This window comes from Carcharodon carcharias, chromosome 7 (genome assembly GCF_017639515.1).
Source record: "Carcharodon carcharias isolate sCarCar2 chromosome 7, sCarCar2.pri, whole genome shotgun sequence".
Lineage (NCBI taxonomy): Eukaryota > Metazoa > Chordata > Chondrichthyes > Lamniformes > Lamnidae > Carcharodon > Carcharodon carcharias.
In genome coordinates, this window is record NC_054473.1 from 19,211,201 (window position 1) to 19,228,994 (window position 17,794).

The 17,794-nt window shown below is 42.8% G+C and overlaps 1 protein-coding gene across 4 annotated transcripts in view; it reads left to right on the forward strand.

Annotated features, from left to right (window-relative positions):
- The window catches only part of sema3fb (sema domain, immunoglobulin domain (Ig), short basic domain, secreted, (semaphorin) 3Fb), a 259,929-nt gene extending 257,313 nt beyond the window's left edge, over positions 1–2,616 (forward strand). For 3 of the 4 annotated variants that reach the window (XM_041191096.1, XM_041191095.1, XM_041191097.1), the window contains one exon: positions 285–2,616. In XM_041191096.1, the coding sequence (XP_041047030.1) occupies positions 285–728 (444 nt within the window). In that variant the 3' untranslated portion in view covers positions 729–2,616. The remainder of the gene's footprint in view (positions 1–284) is intronic. The other variant, XM_041191098.1, reaches the window with a different exon arrangement.
- Positions 2,617–17,794: the final 15,178 nt, after the last annotated feature.

The following is a 17,794-nucleotide window of genomic DNA, read 5'->3' on the forward strand; positions in this document are numbered from 1 at the left end:
TCCAGGAATCTGACAATGTGTGCCATCCAACCTCTAGCAGGGATGTGACCCCGCCATGCCACAAGACTCCTTCAGCAACCACTTAATAAACATATTTTAAAGTTAAAATAGAAGTGGAATCATTTTAATGGTCAATGCTCTCAGCTAGGGTGAAGCCATATTAAACTTGAATTCCATGCTTTTCAATAAAGCACCAATGGCGCGATGAGGATACATTTACTGACAGACTTAATTAAGCTGCCATTAATGGCTGGTTTTTTTTCCCTCCCTTTCCTGTTCCCTAGATTAAAGTAGACGAACGGATCCTCAAGACAGACCAAGGTCTTCTCCTTCGATCCCTCCAGATGACGGACGCTGGGATGTATCAGTGCACCTCCACGGAGAACAACTTCAAGCACGCACTGGCCCGGGTGCACCTCCGGGTCCTGAACAACGAAACAGTCAACGTGGTGCTCTCACAAGGGGGCCTCTCGCCGGGCGTGGCCAACTTGCAGGTGGGCAGCCCAGGCACCTCCAGGACCCCGAAACCAGAGTACAAGGACCTGCTCCAGCTGTTGAGTCAACCAGAAATGGGGCTCATCAACCAGTACTGCGAGGATTACTGGCAGCGCCCCGCCAACATTCTAAAGGAAAACTTGAACAAGCAACTCAAGGTGAAGCCCATCAGAGAACAGAAAAAACCGCGAAACCGCAGAAATCACCATTCATCCCCTCTGCAGCAGACATGAAGTTCTGAGATAATAGAATTTCTTTAATATAAAATATAACTTCCCTTACAACAGACAGTATTTATTGTAGGCTGTATATAGTATGATAATTCAACTTCCTTGTACTTACAACCAAGTCCCCATGACATTATGTATGATATATAGGTACTTAAAGAGGAATGGTATTCCCTTGAATTGCTGCATAACCTTAAGGGTTGTAAAGGATGATGGTTGTACACTTGGCAACGTGTCTCTCAGTTCATGCTTCTTCCTGTGTTTCAAGATGGAGGCAACAAGGGAACAGTTACTTTGGGGATGAGAATTCATGGCCCAATTAAGTAATGGGATAGTTATATGGTGTCAGAGGACATTCCATAATATAACAATGCTGGGTGGGTGCAAACATCACTAAGCACACATCTTGCACATCTTGTCCCTGACAATATCAGTTCCACGGTATTCTCCACCATATCCCCCACCACCTGCCTAAAACATCCTTCAAATGGTCCATCACCTCCCTTGGTAAGAAGGTCAATCAAATAATCCACATTATTTAAGGAAAACCTTAATTTATCCAGATCATGTCTCAATCCTGGATCCCAAAGGTGTACCCCATATATGCCTTTCAAGCAGAGCAGTTACACTTGGTCCCATTCAGTATACCAGCCTGTGATACATGCTGGGGTCATAGGAAGTGCAGGTCTGGCCATCTGCAGCCACCCCCCACCCCCACTTATCATCACCTGCAATGCTCCCATTTCCATTCTTACGTCACTGCCTTATTTGGGGTAGGCTCAATTGCTCCCGGGGACTTTGCAGCCCTCTACCCCACTCCCACCAGAGTTACAGCAAGAGTGCATCAGAACGTCACGGGCCTGACTGTGTGGGGCTAAACCCAATGTCTCCATGTGATCATAAGATTTTGTTCCAGTGGTATAATGAATGGGAGGCGAGGTACCATAGCTAAAGTTCCCATTAGAGGGGAAAGGTGTTCAGTACAAAATTTTTGCTTGTAACTATCTCTTATGCTGAATAAAAGGCACAACTTATTTTGGAGCATTTCAATAGCATGTGGATGCCGTCCACTACACTCTGTTCCTCAGCCATGTTATTAAATTACACCTTTCTCTGATCACCTTCCTGACTCTTATCTTCTCATTGACAACATCCTTCACAAAGTATGCAATGCATTGTACTAAACATAATGATATGGGAACTTCTAACCAACATCATAGGAGATACCTGAGAGACAACACCAGCAAGTGTATTAAGTATTACACCTCAATTCAGGTGAATAGGGATCTCCTTTAACAATTATTCAGTCTCATCTGTAGATTTTTTTTTTAAAACTTGCATTGTATTTTATATTAGAATGCATTAATAGTTAACGATGGTCTACACCTCAGACTGTTCTTTGTTTTTACTTTTATCCTCATAAATTAAATAGCTTTGGAAGAAAAGGTTGTATAATTTGTTAAAGTCGTGTTTTTTTTAAAAAAAACTTTTTGTTGTTGTTGCTGTTACTTTTATTAAAAGAATATTAAAAAAAAATCTAAATTGTGTGCTGGAAAGTGTGCAAAAACAAATCCTTCTGATGGTGCATTTCTCCAGTAATGGTATATAATATATTCTGTGATGTCACTTAACTTGGCTTCTCATTTTTGTTGTTTTTTTTAAAGGAAGCAAGTTTATTTTTAATAACTTTATTAAACTTGGCTCAAATGTCAGTGAACATATATTCTGTTATATGTAAATAATTGTAAATCTAAATAAGAAAAGTTCTTGAGTGTATTTGTCATTCATGTTTTGTGCAGCTGACACAACACGACACAGTTACTGGAGTAAAAGAACACAGATATCCTGTGGATGAAATCAAACCAAATAAACACTGGCTCATCTCTTTAATGTACACTGTGTTTGAGGACTCCAATTATTATTTTTTAAAACAGGTGAGTTGACCAGATCCCAACAATATGGTCCACTTTTGTTTTTTTACTAAGATGTCCAGTAGAGTCAATGAACTACTTCTCTCCTGCACAAAAAAATGTCTCCCCTCCAGACTTTAACATGAGAGCAATTTCTACTGTATACAGTTTCACAAATGTTGAGCCCTCTCTGCTATCCATCACCCAAGTAACCATTTGTCACTTGTCTAAACAGAGTGGAAGCAAACTTTATAACTGTGGACAGAGTCACAGTTAAAGGCAGTGCCCTTACAATCCGATATTGGTAGACTCATGTACCAAAGGAAAGCCAATTGACTTTTTTCCCCTCTTCCTAGTCGAGAGACTCGGGAGTTACCTCCAACTCCCACTTTGGCTGCAATTTCCAATATTGCAAGAAGGGACATCACTGCAGGAGTTCCTCAGGGTAGTGTCCTCGGCCCAACCATCTTCAGCTGCTTCATCAATGACCTTCCTTCCATCATCAGGTCAGAAGTGGGGATGTTCACTGATGATTGCACAATGTTCAGCACCATTCGCAACTCCTCAGATACTGAAGCAGTCCATGTTCATGTGCAGCAAGACCTGGACAATGTCCAGGCTTAGGCTGACAAGTGGCAAATAACATTCGCGCCACACTAGTGCCAGGCAATGACCATCCCCAACAAGAGAGAATCCAACCATCGCCCCTTGATATTCAATGGCATTAGAATCACTGAATCCCCCATTAACAATATCCTAGGAGTTACCATTGACCAGAAACAGAACTGGACTAGCCATATAAATACTGTGCTACAAGAGCAGGTCAGAGCTAGGAATTCTGTGGCGAGTAATTCACCTCCTGAATCCCCAAAGCCTGTCCACCATCTACAGGGCACAAGTCAGGAGTGTGATGGAATACTCGCCACTTGCCTAGGTGAGTGCAGCTCCAACAACATTCAAGAAGATTGACACCATCCAGGACAAAGCAGCCCGCTTGATTGACACCACATCCACAAACATTCATTCCCTCCACCACCGATGCACAGTAGCAGCAGTGTATACCATCTAAAAGATGCACTGCAGGAGCTCACCAAGGCTCCTTGGGCAGCACCTTCCAAACCCACGACCACTACCATCCAGAAGGACAAAGGCAGCAGATGCACAGGAACACCACCACCTGGAAGTTCCCCTCCAAGCCACTCCCCATCCTGACTTGGAAATATATCACCGTTCCTTCACTATCACTGGGTCAAAATCCTGGAACTCCCTCCCTAACAGCACTGTGGGTTTACCTACACCACATGGACTGCCGCGGTTCAAGAAGGCGGCTCACCACCACTTTCTCAAGACATTTAGGGATGGGCAATAAATGCTGGCCCAGCCAGCGAAGACCCATGAATGAACAGAAAAAAGTTGGCCTTTTCTCACTACACTCTTTCCGATGAATACACTTATGCGAACAGCTTTTGAAGGGAATACAGATGATGCACAAGTTGTAAGGATGTTGAGGCCAATTGTAGCCCCATCCCAGAATCCTCTAAGATCAGAAGATTTAGCATACTTATCAGCATCGAATCTGAGAACATACTGACCTGTTGTGTGTCACAGCCCCATCATGTAATTCCCAGCTAGTTAACTACCATTTGGGGAAGTTCCAGTAAGAACACTTTAAAATCCTGTGCTCTATGGATCTGAACTAGAGATCATAAGATGATAATAGATAAGAGCAGGAGTAAGTCACTCAGCCCCTTAAGCCTTGGCCCCATTTAATAAGATCATGGTTGATCTGCTTGTGGCCTTCACTCCACTTTCCTGCCTGCCCCCATTAACCCTTGATGCCTTTGTAGATCAAAAATCTAACTCAACCTTGAATATATTCAATGATCCAACCTCCACTCTGGGGAAGAGAATTCCAAAGGCTAATGACCATCTAAGAGAAGAAATTCCTCCTCATCTCTGTCTTAAATGGGAGACCCCTTATTTTTAAACTGAGTCCCCTAGTTCTAGATTCCCCCACAAGGGGAAATTTCCTCTCAGTTTCTAACCTGCCAAGCCCCTTGTTTCAATGAGATCACCTCTCATTTTTCTAAGCTCCAATGAGTATAGGCCTAAGCTGCTCAACCTTTCCTCATAAGATAACGCCTTCATCACAGGAATCAGCCCAGTGAACCTCCTTTGAGCTGCTTCCAATGCAAGTATATCCTTCCTTTGTACACATTAATCTAGTTGCAGTATCACCAATGCCCTAGACAGTTGAAGCAAGACTTCCAAACTTTTATATTCCATCCCCCTTGCAATAAAGGCCAAAATTCTTTTGTCCCCCCAATTACTTGCTGTACTTGCATGCTAACGTTTTCTGATTCATGTACAAGGACACCCAGATCCCTCTGCGCCACAGCAGTCTCTCTCCATTTAAATCTCTATCAATTTCCTACTCTTCCTGCCAAAGTAGATAACCTCACATTTTCCCACATTATACTCCATCTGCCAAATTTATGCCTAGTACCAAATATAACACAACACACACAGTAAGATCAGCAAACCTTGAATGAAACAATAACCAGGTTGGTGACTTTTACGGAAGACCTGAAATGTCTATTGTTCACAGAAACACAAACTGTCCATGAACTGTCCAACCAGTAGCACAATTGACCCAGAAATTGCTAGTTCTAGAAAGATAATCCCTGAAGAGTACCATCCAATCACACAAGGGAAAAACCTCCAGGACACACTAGACAAGCAAATCAATTCTACCCAGCATTGCCAACAACAGGGCAAACTGAAACGAGACTAATCACTGGATCCTCAGCTTCATGCTTATGATTCCCTACGGTGCTGAGGTCCCAATTTCAGCCCCTTGAGTGGAGGTCAAGTTCTCTCCCACTGGAGGGTTGGGGGGGATAAAATACCCACTACTCCCAAATACTTAGAAACTGATTTCTGAGCTGTTCCGGTGAAGGGATGAGTGTGAATCAACTTCCCGCTCTTTGCTTGGCGTTTCCCAATTCAAGAAAATGAGCTGAAATCACACAAGGCAACTTGATGAAGGCGTCAGGTTCATAATGAAATCATCATCGAAAAACCCACCATGATATATCCATCCATAATGCTAGTATGTAACTGTGCAAGTTGGACTGCTTCAAAATAACAACACAAAAGCGTGTAGTGTCAATGCAGTGATTCCAGTTGAACAGCCAGCTAATTCAATACTGTGGAATGCATTCCACTTCAATTACTCATTCTGTATATTACACCTTGTATGGCGCATTTCATGCCAAAGAGTCTTGAATATGAGTCTTCATTATGTTCTGAAATAGAACAGGGCATTGAAAGACATTTGAGACTGCAGTCTCACATGTAGAATATCAATGGATGTGGAATTTGCAACAAAAAAAATGCAATGGCATGTTTTGACAGCAGCAAAGAAAACTTTTAGAAAAGCACTAAATCGCACACTGCCAAAAACAAGCTGACGTTGCAGAACTAACATAGCAACTTATGACAACTCCAACCCTGACCCTTTGATTAACAGGTTGATTAAGGTGCATTGCTGTGCTAAAGTTTGGACACAGGAAAACGCCAATTGAGATGAGGGCTCCTAATATCAGGCTAGAAGATGAGAATAAAGGAAGGATAATAGAGGTAATCTCTATCATGTCAAAATTCCACTCAAGGTTCTCCACTAAACTTTTCGAATTAAGAAAACAAGGTGAAGGGGAAAATGCAGAACACCACTGAAAATGCAAGTAGGAGAAAAACTGAGATGAATCAGGCAGCCATAATTATGAGTGTTCATCAACCTCACTTCTGGCCTACCAATATATCTTATCTTTAACTCCATCCATAGCATCTCCATAACTATCACCATAACCCCCTGCCATGCGACAAACCCTTTCCAACTCACCAGTCCTCTGGGTCTGGCCTTTTTTGCATTCCCCATCTCTCTTTTCCCTTCATTGGCAGTCACACCAACATCAAGCTAAGTCCATTTTCTAGACTTCTCTTCCTGAAACCCTCATCTGAAAACCTCCCTTGCTTCCTTTAAGACCCTGCTGAAAACCCACTTCTTCAATCAGCCTTTGCTCCAAGCCTATCCTAAAGTGTCCTTTTGGCTTGTTGACCATTTTTCCTCATGCCTTAATTGGTAAAAAGCCTTGGAATATTTTTCTACATTACTGCACCGGACAAAATACGTTGTTGTTTTGATCCCAAGCTTGTGTTTCAGATTGCAGAGGGGGAGAAACAGAAGTGTGAAAGTTGGTAGGAGTATTAGGAACAGGAGTAGGCCATTTGGCTGCTGCAGCCTACTCGGTCATTCAATCAGATCATGGCTGCACCTCCATTCCACTTTCCCACCTCTGCGCCTTATCTATTGAGGCTTTTGTCCGTTAAAAAAATCTATCTTTGTCTTGCAAGCTCCAACTGTCACAGCACATGTCTTTTGGGAGAAAGGGAGTCTTCAATTTCTGCCACCTTTTATGTGAAAAAGCCCTTCCTGATTTCCCTCCTCAATGGCCTAAAATCGTTGCACCTTGCTTTTGTAAATATGCCTTAAATAACATTTTTAAAATTGCTCAACAAGTAGTGCAAACATGATATGCGAAAGTCGATTTAGGATCCATTTACATTATAATTTTAACAGCATTGAGTCTACCCCCTGGAGTTTTGCAGCAAAGCACTAACGATGACAAACTGAGCCACAATAATTTACCTCAAAAAAAAACAGCACCTGTGCCAAGCTCAGCATTGGGAAAGGAACTAAATTGAAAACATTTTTTTTAAACCAAAATCACAACACTCCGCAGATAACATATGCAAAATGACTAACTGTTGAAACAGAAAACATATGATTCAAAATTAAATGGCAAGACGCATAATCATCAGTGCACGAAAACATCCTTAGTCTCAACACCTTTCACAGCTTCCAGCTACATCAAAGGCAACACATACCAAACATACTCAGCAGCACATCCAACCCAACCTATCCACAGCCAAGATTAAGCCCCACCAAAATGGCAAAAAGAAATCTGGAATACTTGCAATTTGCCACATAACTCATTATGGCAATTCACATATTACAGGGGAGGATAAATATATGAATATAATATTCCATTGAGTTTAGAAGATTAAGGGGTGAACTAACTGAGATTTTAAGACGATTAAGTGATTTGATAGGATATATAGGATGATAGGATATATATAAATACATATATATAGGTGTAAAATATTTCCTATAATAGAGAATCCAGAACAAGCGGGCATAACTTTAAGAGCTAGGCCATTTATGGGTGATGTCAGAAGGCACCTCTTCACACAAAAAACATTGGAAATCTAGAACTCTCTTCCTCAAAAAGTAACTGATGCTTGGTCAATTGAAAATTTCAAAACTGAGCTGGATTTTCATTAGGCAAGGGCTTTAAGGGTTACAAAACCAAACTGGGTAGCTGGAGTTAAGGTACAGATCAGCCATTAGCTAAGTGAATGGTGCAATGGACTTTTTTAATTCATTGATGGGATGTGAGTATCACTGGCTGGGCCAGCATTCATTACTCATCCCTGAATGCCCTTGAGAAAGTGGTGGTGAGCTGCCTTCTTGAACCGCTGTAGTCCATGTGGTGTAGGTACACCCACTGTGCTGCCAGGGAGTTCAAGGATTTTGAACCAGCAACAGTGAAGGAACGGAGATTTATTTCCAAGTCAGGATGGTGAGTGACTTGGGGCAGAGATTGCAGGCGGTGGTGTTCCCATGCATCTGCTGTCCTTGTCCTTCTAGATGGTAGTGGTCATGGGGCTGAATGATCTCCTGCTGTTCCTATTTAATACTCCTCCCTCACACATTACACTTATTTCACTATAACAAGGCAAAAGAAACCCCTCACCCATCGAAACAGCAACTCCTTGAACAAATGTTATGATCCCTGTAGAAACTGATAACTTTTAAAGAGAAATTTGAACTTGAAGTTAACAGCTGTCAACACATCAAGATTTTACATGTTAAAACATTCACTGTATCAAATGACTAAATGCTAGTTTCTTTTGTAGGCAACTAATATTTAAACTATAGAAATAAACAGTTATTTTTTACTTATCTCACATTGCACTCTCTACAGAATTATAATTCTTATCTCAAACTGTTCACGGATACTCCCAACTTCCAATGGGTTGATTTTCTTTTTTAATTTGCCCTGCCAAGTAACTTGTGATCCCAGAACTACCTCCCACTGTGAGGGTTACACTGTATATTTCTTCCGCTAGCTCCAAGCTAACCTCCTTTAAATCCTCACAAACTCGGTTGAGTGTGAACTCTCACCTGCATTCTCCACAGTGAACTAAAGAGTCAATACTTTGTCTGCTTAGGGTGTAGGCCTGGCTGGTCCTATCTCTTGCTCTCTACCTTTCAGTTGGCTACAGACCACACAAGGCCAAACTTCAACCGCTGTCTGTCTGTGATATTCCAGAGTTTATAGGGAAGCTTGTAACCTGAGCTCAAAATAACTTCCTCTATCCTCTTCTCCATGGCAATGGGAAACACATTGGCTTTGTATTTAAATAGTAATGTTAATTAGTTATCTTATTTCCCCAATACCCTTTCATCTTAGAGATAAATGGATAGTTTGCAGTATCACTGTTTGCAAATCAAAACTTTTAACACCTTTCTGTGACTTTGGGAGATTCAGGATCTATTCACGGTATCCTCAGGGACTGTGGTCTTTGTTGCCAAATGTGAATACCTTGCACCTTCCTCTCAGTGAAACAACCTGAATCCCTTTGATCTCCAACAATTAAACTACCCTTGCTGTCAGGCAGGCTCCAGGTAATTCTGTTTTTGTTTTGGATTTCCAGCATCCGCAGTTTTTTTGTTTTTATTTTTAGGCTCCAGCAAAGGTTGCATGCCCCCTTTCATCTAACTTACGTTTAAAGCTGCAGTTCCAAAATATAGTAATCTTATAAACAAAAGGTACAGTCCTAAAACATAATAATCCTCCCAATTGCAACAGAAGGTTACAATATAATTAAACCTGTATAATTGTTAACAATATTCTACGTCACAATATTTCATCTTTGCCACAATGGCCATTTCTTACTGCTATTACAATTGAGAAAGAGCCATTGAAACTTGCTTGCTTTTTGATAGCATTCAGAAATAAGCCTTCCAGTCCACCTTCGCACAGAACTCATCAGCTGCCAACTAACCCATGCTGTGGTGAAACTATCATTTGTCACTTATCTAAGCAGTCTTTCACAAAGTAGGCAAGCTATCTCAGTTCAAACATACCCTATAAATAAGCCTATTAAAACTCAGCAGGATATTCAAAAAAGTAGGCCATGTCTACACAACAGAGCAAATTTGGACAAAGGGATGCCATTTGCCAGTCACCATGCTTACAGCTGCCCACAGACTTTTCATGGGCTTCATAGTGGCAACTTGCTGTTGTAATATGCCTTTAGGGGTTTGCAGCATGACATCACTAAAAGGACGTGTATCATGGGATCCACTTTTAGTTTCTCTTTTGCTTGGAGCAGAGCACAGCACAGACAGCTCTGAAGATTTTCCACCTATGGTGGTTGACAGGGCCCTCAACCATGTCCGGCCCATCTTCCACGCATCCGCCCTCACACCTTCCTCTCCCTCCCAGAACCATGATAGGATCCCCCTTGTCCTCACTTATCAACCCACCAGCCTCCACATTCAAAGGATCATCTTCTGCCATTTCCGCCAACTTCAGCATGATGCCACCACCAGACACATCTTCCCTTCACCCCTCCCCCTGTGTCGGCATTCCGTAGGGACCGTTCCACTCCTCCGTCACCCCCTACACATCAACCCCCTCCCACGGCACCTTCCCATGCAACCACAGAAGGTGCAACACCTGCCCCTTTGCTTCCCCCCTCCTCACCGTCCAATGGCCCAAACACTCCTTTCAAGTGAAGCAGCATTTCACTTGCACTCTCCTCAATTTGGTCTACTGCATTCGCTGCTCCCAATGCGATTTCCTCTACACTGGAGAAACCAAACGCAGACTGGGTGACCGCTTTGCAGAACACCTTCAGTCTGTCTGCAAGCATGACCCAGACCTCCCTGTCGCTTGCTATTTCAACACTCCACCCTGCTCTCATGCCCACATGTCCGTCCTTGGCCTGCTGCATTGTTCCAGTGAAGTTCAACGCAAACCGGAGGAACAGCACCTCATCTTCCGGTTAGGCACTTTACAGCCTTCCGCACTGAATATTGAATTCAACAACTTCAGATCATGAACTCTCGTCCATCCCCACCCCCTTTCTGATCCCCCTTTTTTCTAATATTTTTAATATTTTTTTTAATATAGTTTTCTTTTCCCACCTATTTCTATTATTTTAAAATTTATTTTCATTGTTTTATCTCCACCTTTTAGCCTATTTTGATCCCTTCCCCCCATCCCACCCACCCCCCCCCCCCCCACCCCAGGGCTATCTGTCACTTGCTTGTCCTGCTATCTACCCTTAATGTCACCATTAGCACATTCCTTAGCTAATATCACCACTGTCAACACCCCTTTGTCCTTTTGTCTACGACAGCTTTGACAATCTCTTCTTTGCCTCCACCTATCTCTGGCCCTCTATCCATCTTGATCTGTCCCACGCCCTCAAACAGCTTATATTTCACCTCATTTCTATTTCTCCTTAGTTCTGATGAAGGGTCATGTGGACTCGAAACATTAACTGTGTTCCTCTCCGCAGATGCTGTCAGGCCTGCTGAGTTTTTCCAGCTATTTTTGTTTTTGTTTCAGATTTTCAGCATCCGCAGTATTTTGCTTTTAGCTCTGCAGATTGGATGTCTTCAAGCTTTCTGTCTGTATGTATCGGTTTCCATGTGCTTAGTTTTATTTTCCTTTATACCTTCATGGGATTGGGCGTTGCTGGAAAGGCCATAATTGCCCATGAACTGACCTTGCTAGGTCATTTCAGAGGGCAGCTAAGTGTCAACCACATTGCTGTGGGTCTGGAGTCACATGTAGGCCAGACCAGGTAAGGATGGCTAGGTTTCCTTCCCTAACAGACACTTGTGAACCAGATGAGTTTTTAAGACAATGGATGATAGTTTCATGGTCACTATCACTGAGACTAGCTTTATATCTCAGATTTATTAACTGAATTCAAATTCCACCAGTTTCCATGGTGGGATTTGAACCCATGTCTCCAGAGCATTAGCCTGGGTCTCTGGACATTACCACTGTGGCACTGTCTCCCCATTAGCCTCAATAAACAAACCCACAGAGCGTTTATACATTTCCTTATGAGCGATTGGTGCTTTTTATATCATTATGAAAGCACAACATGGTGTACAGCAGTGGTTCCTTCTAAACATCATGTTTCTCAATCTGGCAGCAAGGGTAAGTACACGTACGACATGGTGAACAGTCTTAGGTCATGCTACATGACATGAGACGATCTTTGGCATCTAGTCAGACAGCAATGGAGTCGCAGCATCGGAGAGAGTTGAAATCACAGCATTGTGATTGCACAGAAAAACTTTGAAGAGACGGTGTCAGGGTAGTGCTCAAATAAAAAGCTGGTAAGCAGGCAGGTTACCTTGTGGTAAGACTGCAGTCCATAGCCTGTCAGTTCAGTGAGCGGAACAGCACATCAAGAGGACCAGCACTGAGATAGCTCATACGGGAAAGGCGACTGACCAGATTGTGAGCCGCATCGATAGCGAGCGAGGGAGAGTCAAACAAAAAAAGGCAAAACAAAATTATCATAAAAATCGGAGCAGAAAAGGTTGCAATTATAGTGAGCGGAGCTTTGGACAGCACGCAAGAGCAGCTAGAGCGACAGTCATCCCAGGTAAAATAGGAAAAGGAAGTTCAAAGGGATATTGTCAAAATGGAGACAAAATTCTCCAGTCTGAATTGGGATGCAGCTGACCTGCTAACCGAATTCAAAATGTTTAAACAACGTACAGGGCTATGGTTTCTTGATTCAGGTGTGTCTGAACCAGACAAGCAAGCAAGCTAGGTGAAAATTCACCTACCAATTGGGAATAACGGTCTACACAGGCTGAACATATCAGGATTAACGGCAGAAGAGTGAAAGGATCTCCAAAAGAAATGGACTACCTTGGAAGACCAGTTCAGAATCAGGTTAAATTTCCGTATTCATTGACTAGAGTTCATGTCATTTCGACAACAGCCTATAGAATCAATAGACCACTTCATCAGCAGATGCAGCGAAAAGGCTGACAGGTACTGTGTCTTTTCAAACACAGAACTAGCAGACAGAATTGTTGAGTTGGTGATCCTATCCACTCCCATTGAAGAATTCCAGAAAGATCTGCTAGACAAGTCCAAAACATATAGCATTGAAGAGCTACTTAATGATGGACATATGTATCAAGCGATCCTCGCAGGTCGACAAAGCTTACAGGTCCTAAGTACCACCTCAATTGTTGACGTACTTACTAGAACACCAAACCTAGCAAAGCATGTGGAAGGTCTTCTGCATGCATCAAAGAAATGCCCAGCTTTTCAAAAATCCTGCAAGGTATGTAGTAGAAAGGGCCATTGGCAGTGGCAGTGCACTAGAGCAAAGGGTGATGCAGCTAAACCAAACAGTCCATACATAACAGGTACCTTCAAGCAATAGGAATGACCATCTGGTATCCCATTAGAAATGTACACATAAGGTGAGTGGCAAAACAGAAAATGACGATGATGTGCACAACAAGACGATGAGCGGTGAACACGTTTCACACCATCAATCTCGTGGAAAACCTAGATGCTGTCTGACCATTCAAAGTGTTTGCCAAGATTCAAATTATCTGCCCTAAGGAAGTTGGTAACTACTCATTACTGGCCAAGATTGATACTGGGGCACGTGCCAACATACTACCCCTGCAAATTCTAAAAGACATGTGTCCACAGACATGAAAGGCCATGGTGTAAGCTACTACTGCAAAACTTTCAGCGTACAGCGTTTCATTAATTCCATGTGCAGGTTCCATAGTCCTGGACTGCAAGTACAATCAATCTCCTGAGTGTCACAGATGTTCTACATCATGGAGACTAAAGGCCCAATGATCATAGGCCTACTGGCATGACATGACCTCACACTAGTGACAATGCATGGAATTAGTCAGACCTCACAGGGTAGGTAAACCTCAGAAACTACTCCTATCACTTGAATTCACAACCTAACATTGAAACATCCAGAATGCTTCAGCAAATTTGGCAGTTTCAGGGGAACTGCAACATTACACTTGCAGGAGAATGCAAGTCTGTCAATTGATCTGGTACATTTTGCACAATGGAAATACCAGCAGCTACAAGAAGAAAAGGCAAAAGAATCCACACTACACAAACTATGGAAAACCATCATTGAATGATGGCCTGATTCAATTCAGCATGTCCACAAATATCTGAGACCATTTTGGCTTACTGGGATGAGTTAGGCATCTTCCAGGGAGTCATTTTTAAAAGCAGGCAGATCATCATACCAGAATATTTGTGACCTGATATTCTCCAACAACTTCATCATTCACACTTGGGCATAGATCAGAAGAGAAGACTCTCAAGAGAGATAGTCTATTGGTTGGGTCTAATCAATGACATTGAAGTTGACATCAAGAAGTGTAAGGCATGTGAAGAGCATACACAAAGTCAGTACAAAGAACCATTGATACCACATGAAGTTCCTACCCATTCTTAGTCCAAAGTTGCATCAGAACTCTTTCGTGTCCATGGCACTGACTTCATCGTCATTGACAAATACTTCACCAAATACCCCATCATTTGACAGTTGCACAATACATCAAGCACAACTGTCGTGCAAACTCTAAGTGCTATTTTCAGTTTATTTGGTGTGCCTGGAGAGATCATTACAGATAACGGTCTGCAATTTATTGGTAAGCCATAAGACCTTAAGACGTAGGAGCAGAAGTAGGCCATTCAGCCCATTGAGTCTGCTCCACCATTCAATGAGATCATGGCTGATCTGATAATCCTCAATTCCACTCTCCTGCCTTTTCCCCATAACCCTTGATTCCCTTACTGATTAAAAATCTGTCTATCTCAGCCTTGAATATACTTAACGACCCAGTTTCCATAGCTCTCCGCGGTAAAGAATTCCACAGATTAACTACCCTCTGCAAGAAGAAATTCCTCCTCATCTCCGTTTTCAATGGGTGACCCCTTACTCTGAGATTAAGCCCTCTAGTCCTAGACTCTCCTATAAGGGGAACAACCTCTCAGCACTTACCCTGTCAAGCCCCCTAACAATCTTATGGGCAGAATTTTGCCGTCAGCAAGCAGGGGGCGGGGCCCGTTCACCGATGCGTAAAATAACACAGGATGACATCGGGCGGAATCCCCAGTGTCATCCCGCCCCATTTAAATTTTCAGGAAGGCGGGGGCGCAGCAAAATCAGCTGTGGGCCCGCCGACCTGTCATTGGCCAATTGAAGCTATTGACAGGATCAATTATACAATTAAAGGCCAGGAGCCCTGGCGGCAAAAGGTTAAAACGTGAAACCTCATCCACCAGCGGGATGAGGTTTCATGTAGGTTTTTTAAAAGTTTAATAAAGTTATTATGTAAATTATGAACATGTCCCAACTCATGTGACATTGTCACATGAGGGGGACATGTTAGGGAATTTTTTTTTCTCTATTTTTCATATTTTTAGAAGTGTCAGTGATCTCCCTGAGGCCGCACTTAGCCTCAGGGAGATGTGTGCTCTTTTGTGAGCATGCGCGAAAGAGCGCACTCTCGCTTTTGCGGAATCTCCCCCCTCGCCCGCACAGGAAGTGCATAGCGCTTTCCACCGGACATCACACTGGGCGGGCCTTAATTGGTCCACCCATGTAAAATGGCGGCGGGGCCCGCTTCTCCGGCTGGTATCAGCTCCCCACCCGCTGGAGATCGCCGGAGATTGGGTCAGGCCCGCCCGCCCGCCAGGCAGAAAATTCTGCACTATATATGTTTCAATAAGGTCGCCTCTCATTCTTCTAAACTCCAATGAGTACAGGCCCAACCTACTCAATCTCTCATCATAAGAAAATCCCTCCAGACCCAGAATCAACTTAGTGAACCTTCTCTGGACTGCCTCCAATGCCAGTATATCTTCCCTTAGAAAAGGGGAGCAAAACTGTTCACAGCATTCTGGATGTGTATTCTAGCCATTTCAGGATAGGTGTGAGAAGTGGAATATCGATCACACTACATCTTCTCCTCATTACCCTAGATACAATGGCCTAGCTGAACAAATGATTCACATGGTGAAATCCCTAATTCTGAAACATAGACAGTCCGAGCAAGATCTACATGTTGCAATGTTACGTCTGAGAGCCACACCTTTAAGTGCAACTATTCCATCACCCATGTTTGGCAGACCAGTGCGTACCAATCTATCTGCTCTTACACATTCTATTCTCCCAGAAACTAGAGAGCAACTTTTAAAACTTCAAGAGAAGATGGCTAATGTGCACAATAAAAACGCGGGTACAGAATTGCCAAGTTTACAATTGGGATAACAAGTCTGCATCCAGGATCCCACAGAAGGTACATGGCAAACAGCCGAGATGACAAGAATTGGTTCAGAACTGAGGTCCTGTGAAGTCATTACACATAATGGTGCAACAGTGAGGCATAACTGAGGACAAATCAGATTCATTCCAGCTCCTCAACCACCATAAGTTCCTACTGCATCGAGGGCTAGATCCCAAAAGCGATCAGGAGCAATATTCAAGAATGGCAATCCCACAGATCACTGTGAGCAATTGAAGAAATCTCCAGACAAGGTTACCATTAAATTATCTGAGCATACTGGCAGATTACCTCTACGCTTTAGAGACTTTCAGGTTCATCAGTTCCATACACTAATGTAATGGTAATGAAATCTAAGCATGTATAGTAAATAGTTATACTTCTTTGGAAGGGGGGAAAGCATCTTCAAAAAAAAAGGATGTTGTAAATATGCCTTTAAGATATTGCAGCATGACATCACGAAAAGGAAGAGTGTCATGTGATCTAGTTTTAGTCTTGTGTTTACTTACAGCAGAGCACAACACAGACAGTTCTGCAGCTCTGATGTCTTCAAGCTTTCTGTCCATGTATATCTGTACCCATATGCCTAGTCTCAATAAGTGAACCCACAATGTGTTTATACAATCTGTTATGAGCAATTGGTGCTTTTTAAAATCAATATAAAACACAACACTTACAGTTCATGGATGTCATTCCCAGCGCAGCGCCTTTAACACGGCACCTGTGGCATGTCTGAACAAGGCAAATTACAGCTTGTCTCCTCAACCAATCAGATTAAGGGATCCTCGATTAGTCACACAGAGTCGAAACCATGCATTAGAATATTTAATTCCATGTAAAATCAGGTAACAAAAGCAAAATAAAGGGCTGGATTTTCATAGAATCGGGAGATTCCATGAAAGTGTGGGAATGGTGACTGGAACCCAATTCTGGGATTCCCGATCCCATTCCTGGCACCCCCAATTTTCAACATTGCGGCTGCAGGGTGCAGGCTTGCGTGGGTCTCTGGCTAGTCTGACTTTAGTTTGACATTACATGAAGTGACTATTAAACATGAAGACATATCAACATAGACCAATCCTGTCATTTGGCATCCCTGCGCATATTATTTCCAGCACAGGCTACTGGACACTGGTGAAGGGCAGGAGCACTCATTTATTCTTCCTTCTCAGGCTTAAAGTAGCCATGTTTAATTTTTGTCCTACTCCTGCCACTCCAGTTACAACCAGTTGAATCACAGGCAAGAGAGTTCTTTAAAAATGTCTTTAAAGAAACATTTCTTTAAAAGCAAAACTGCAAAAGCATTATTGGATTTAGACAAGGTCTAATTGGATTTAGAGAGGCACAAGGCAGACAAAGCACATGCTTACATCTGTTATCCATAGTTTTCTATTCCTGGAACAGGTCATTAGCCTGAAGCCAGAGGATATAGATTGAGGGGGGCCATTCCACATTAAACATGGCTGACCCGGAGTCTCCCCCACTTTAACCATTTGCTGCAAGCATGTTGGAAGGACTTGTCAGTTGACAACCAACCAGTTTGGCCATGTTATTAGCACATCTTCCATGACCATCAAGTCCTGGAGTGGGACTTGAACCTGGAGCAACTAGCTCAGAGGCAGGAATGCTACCCACTGTGCCAC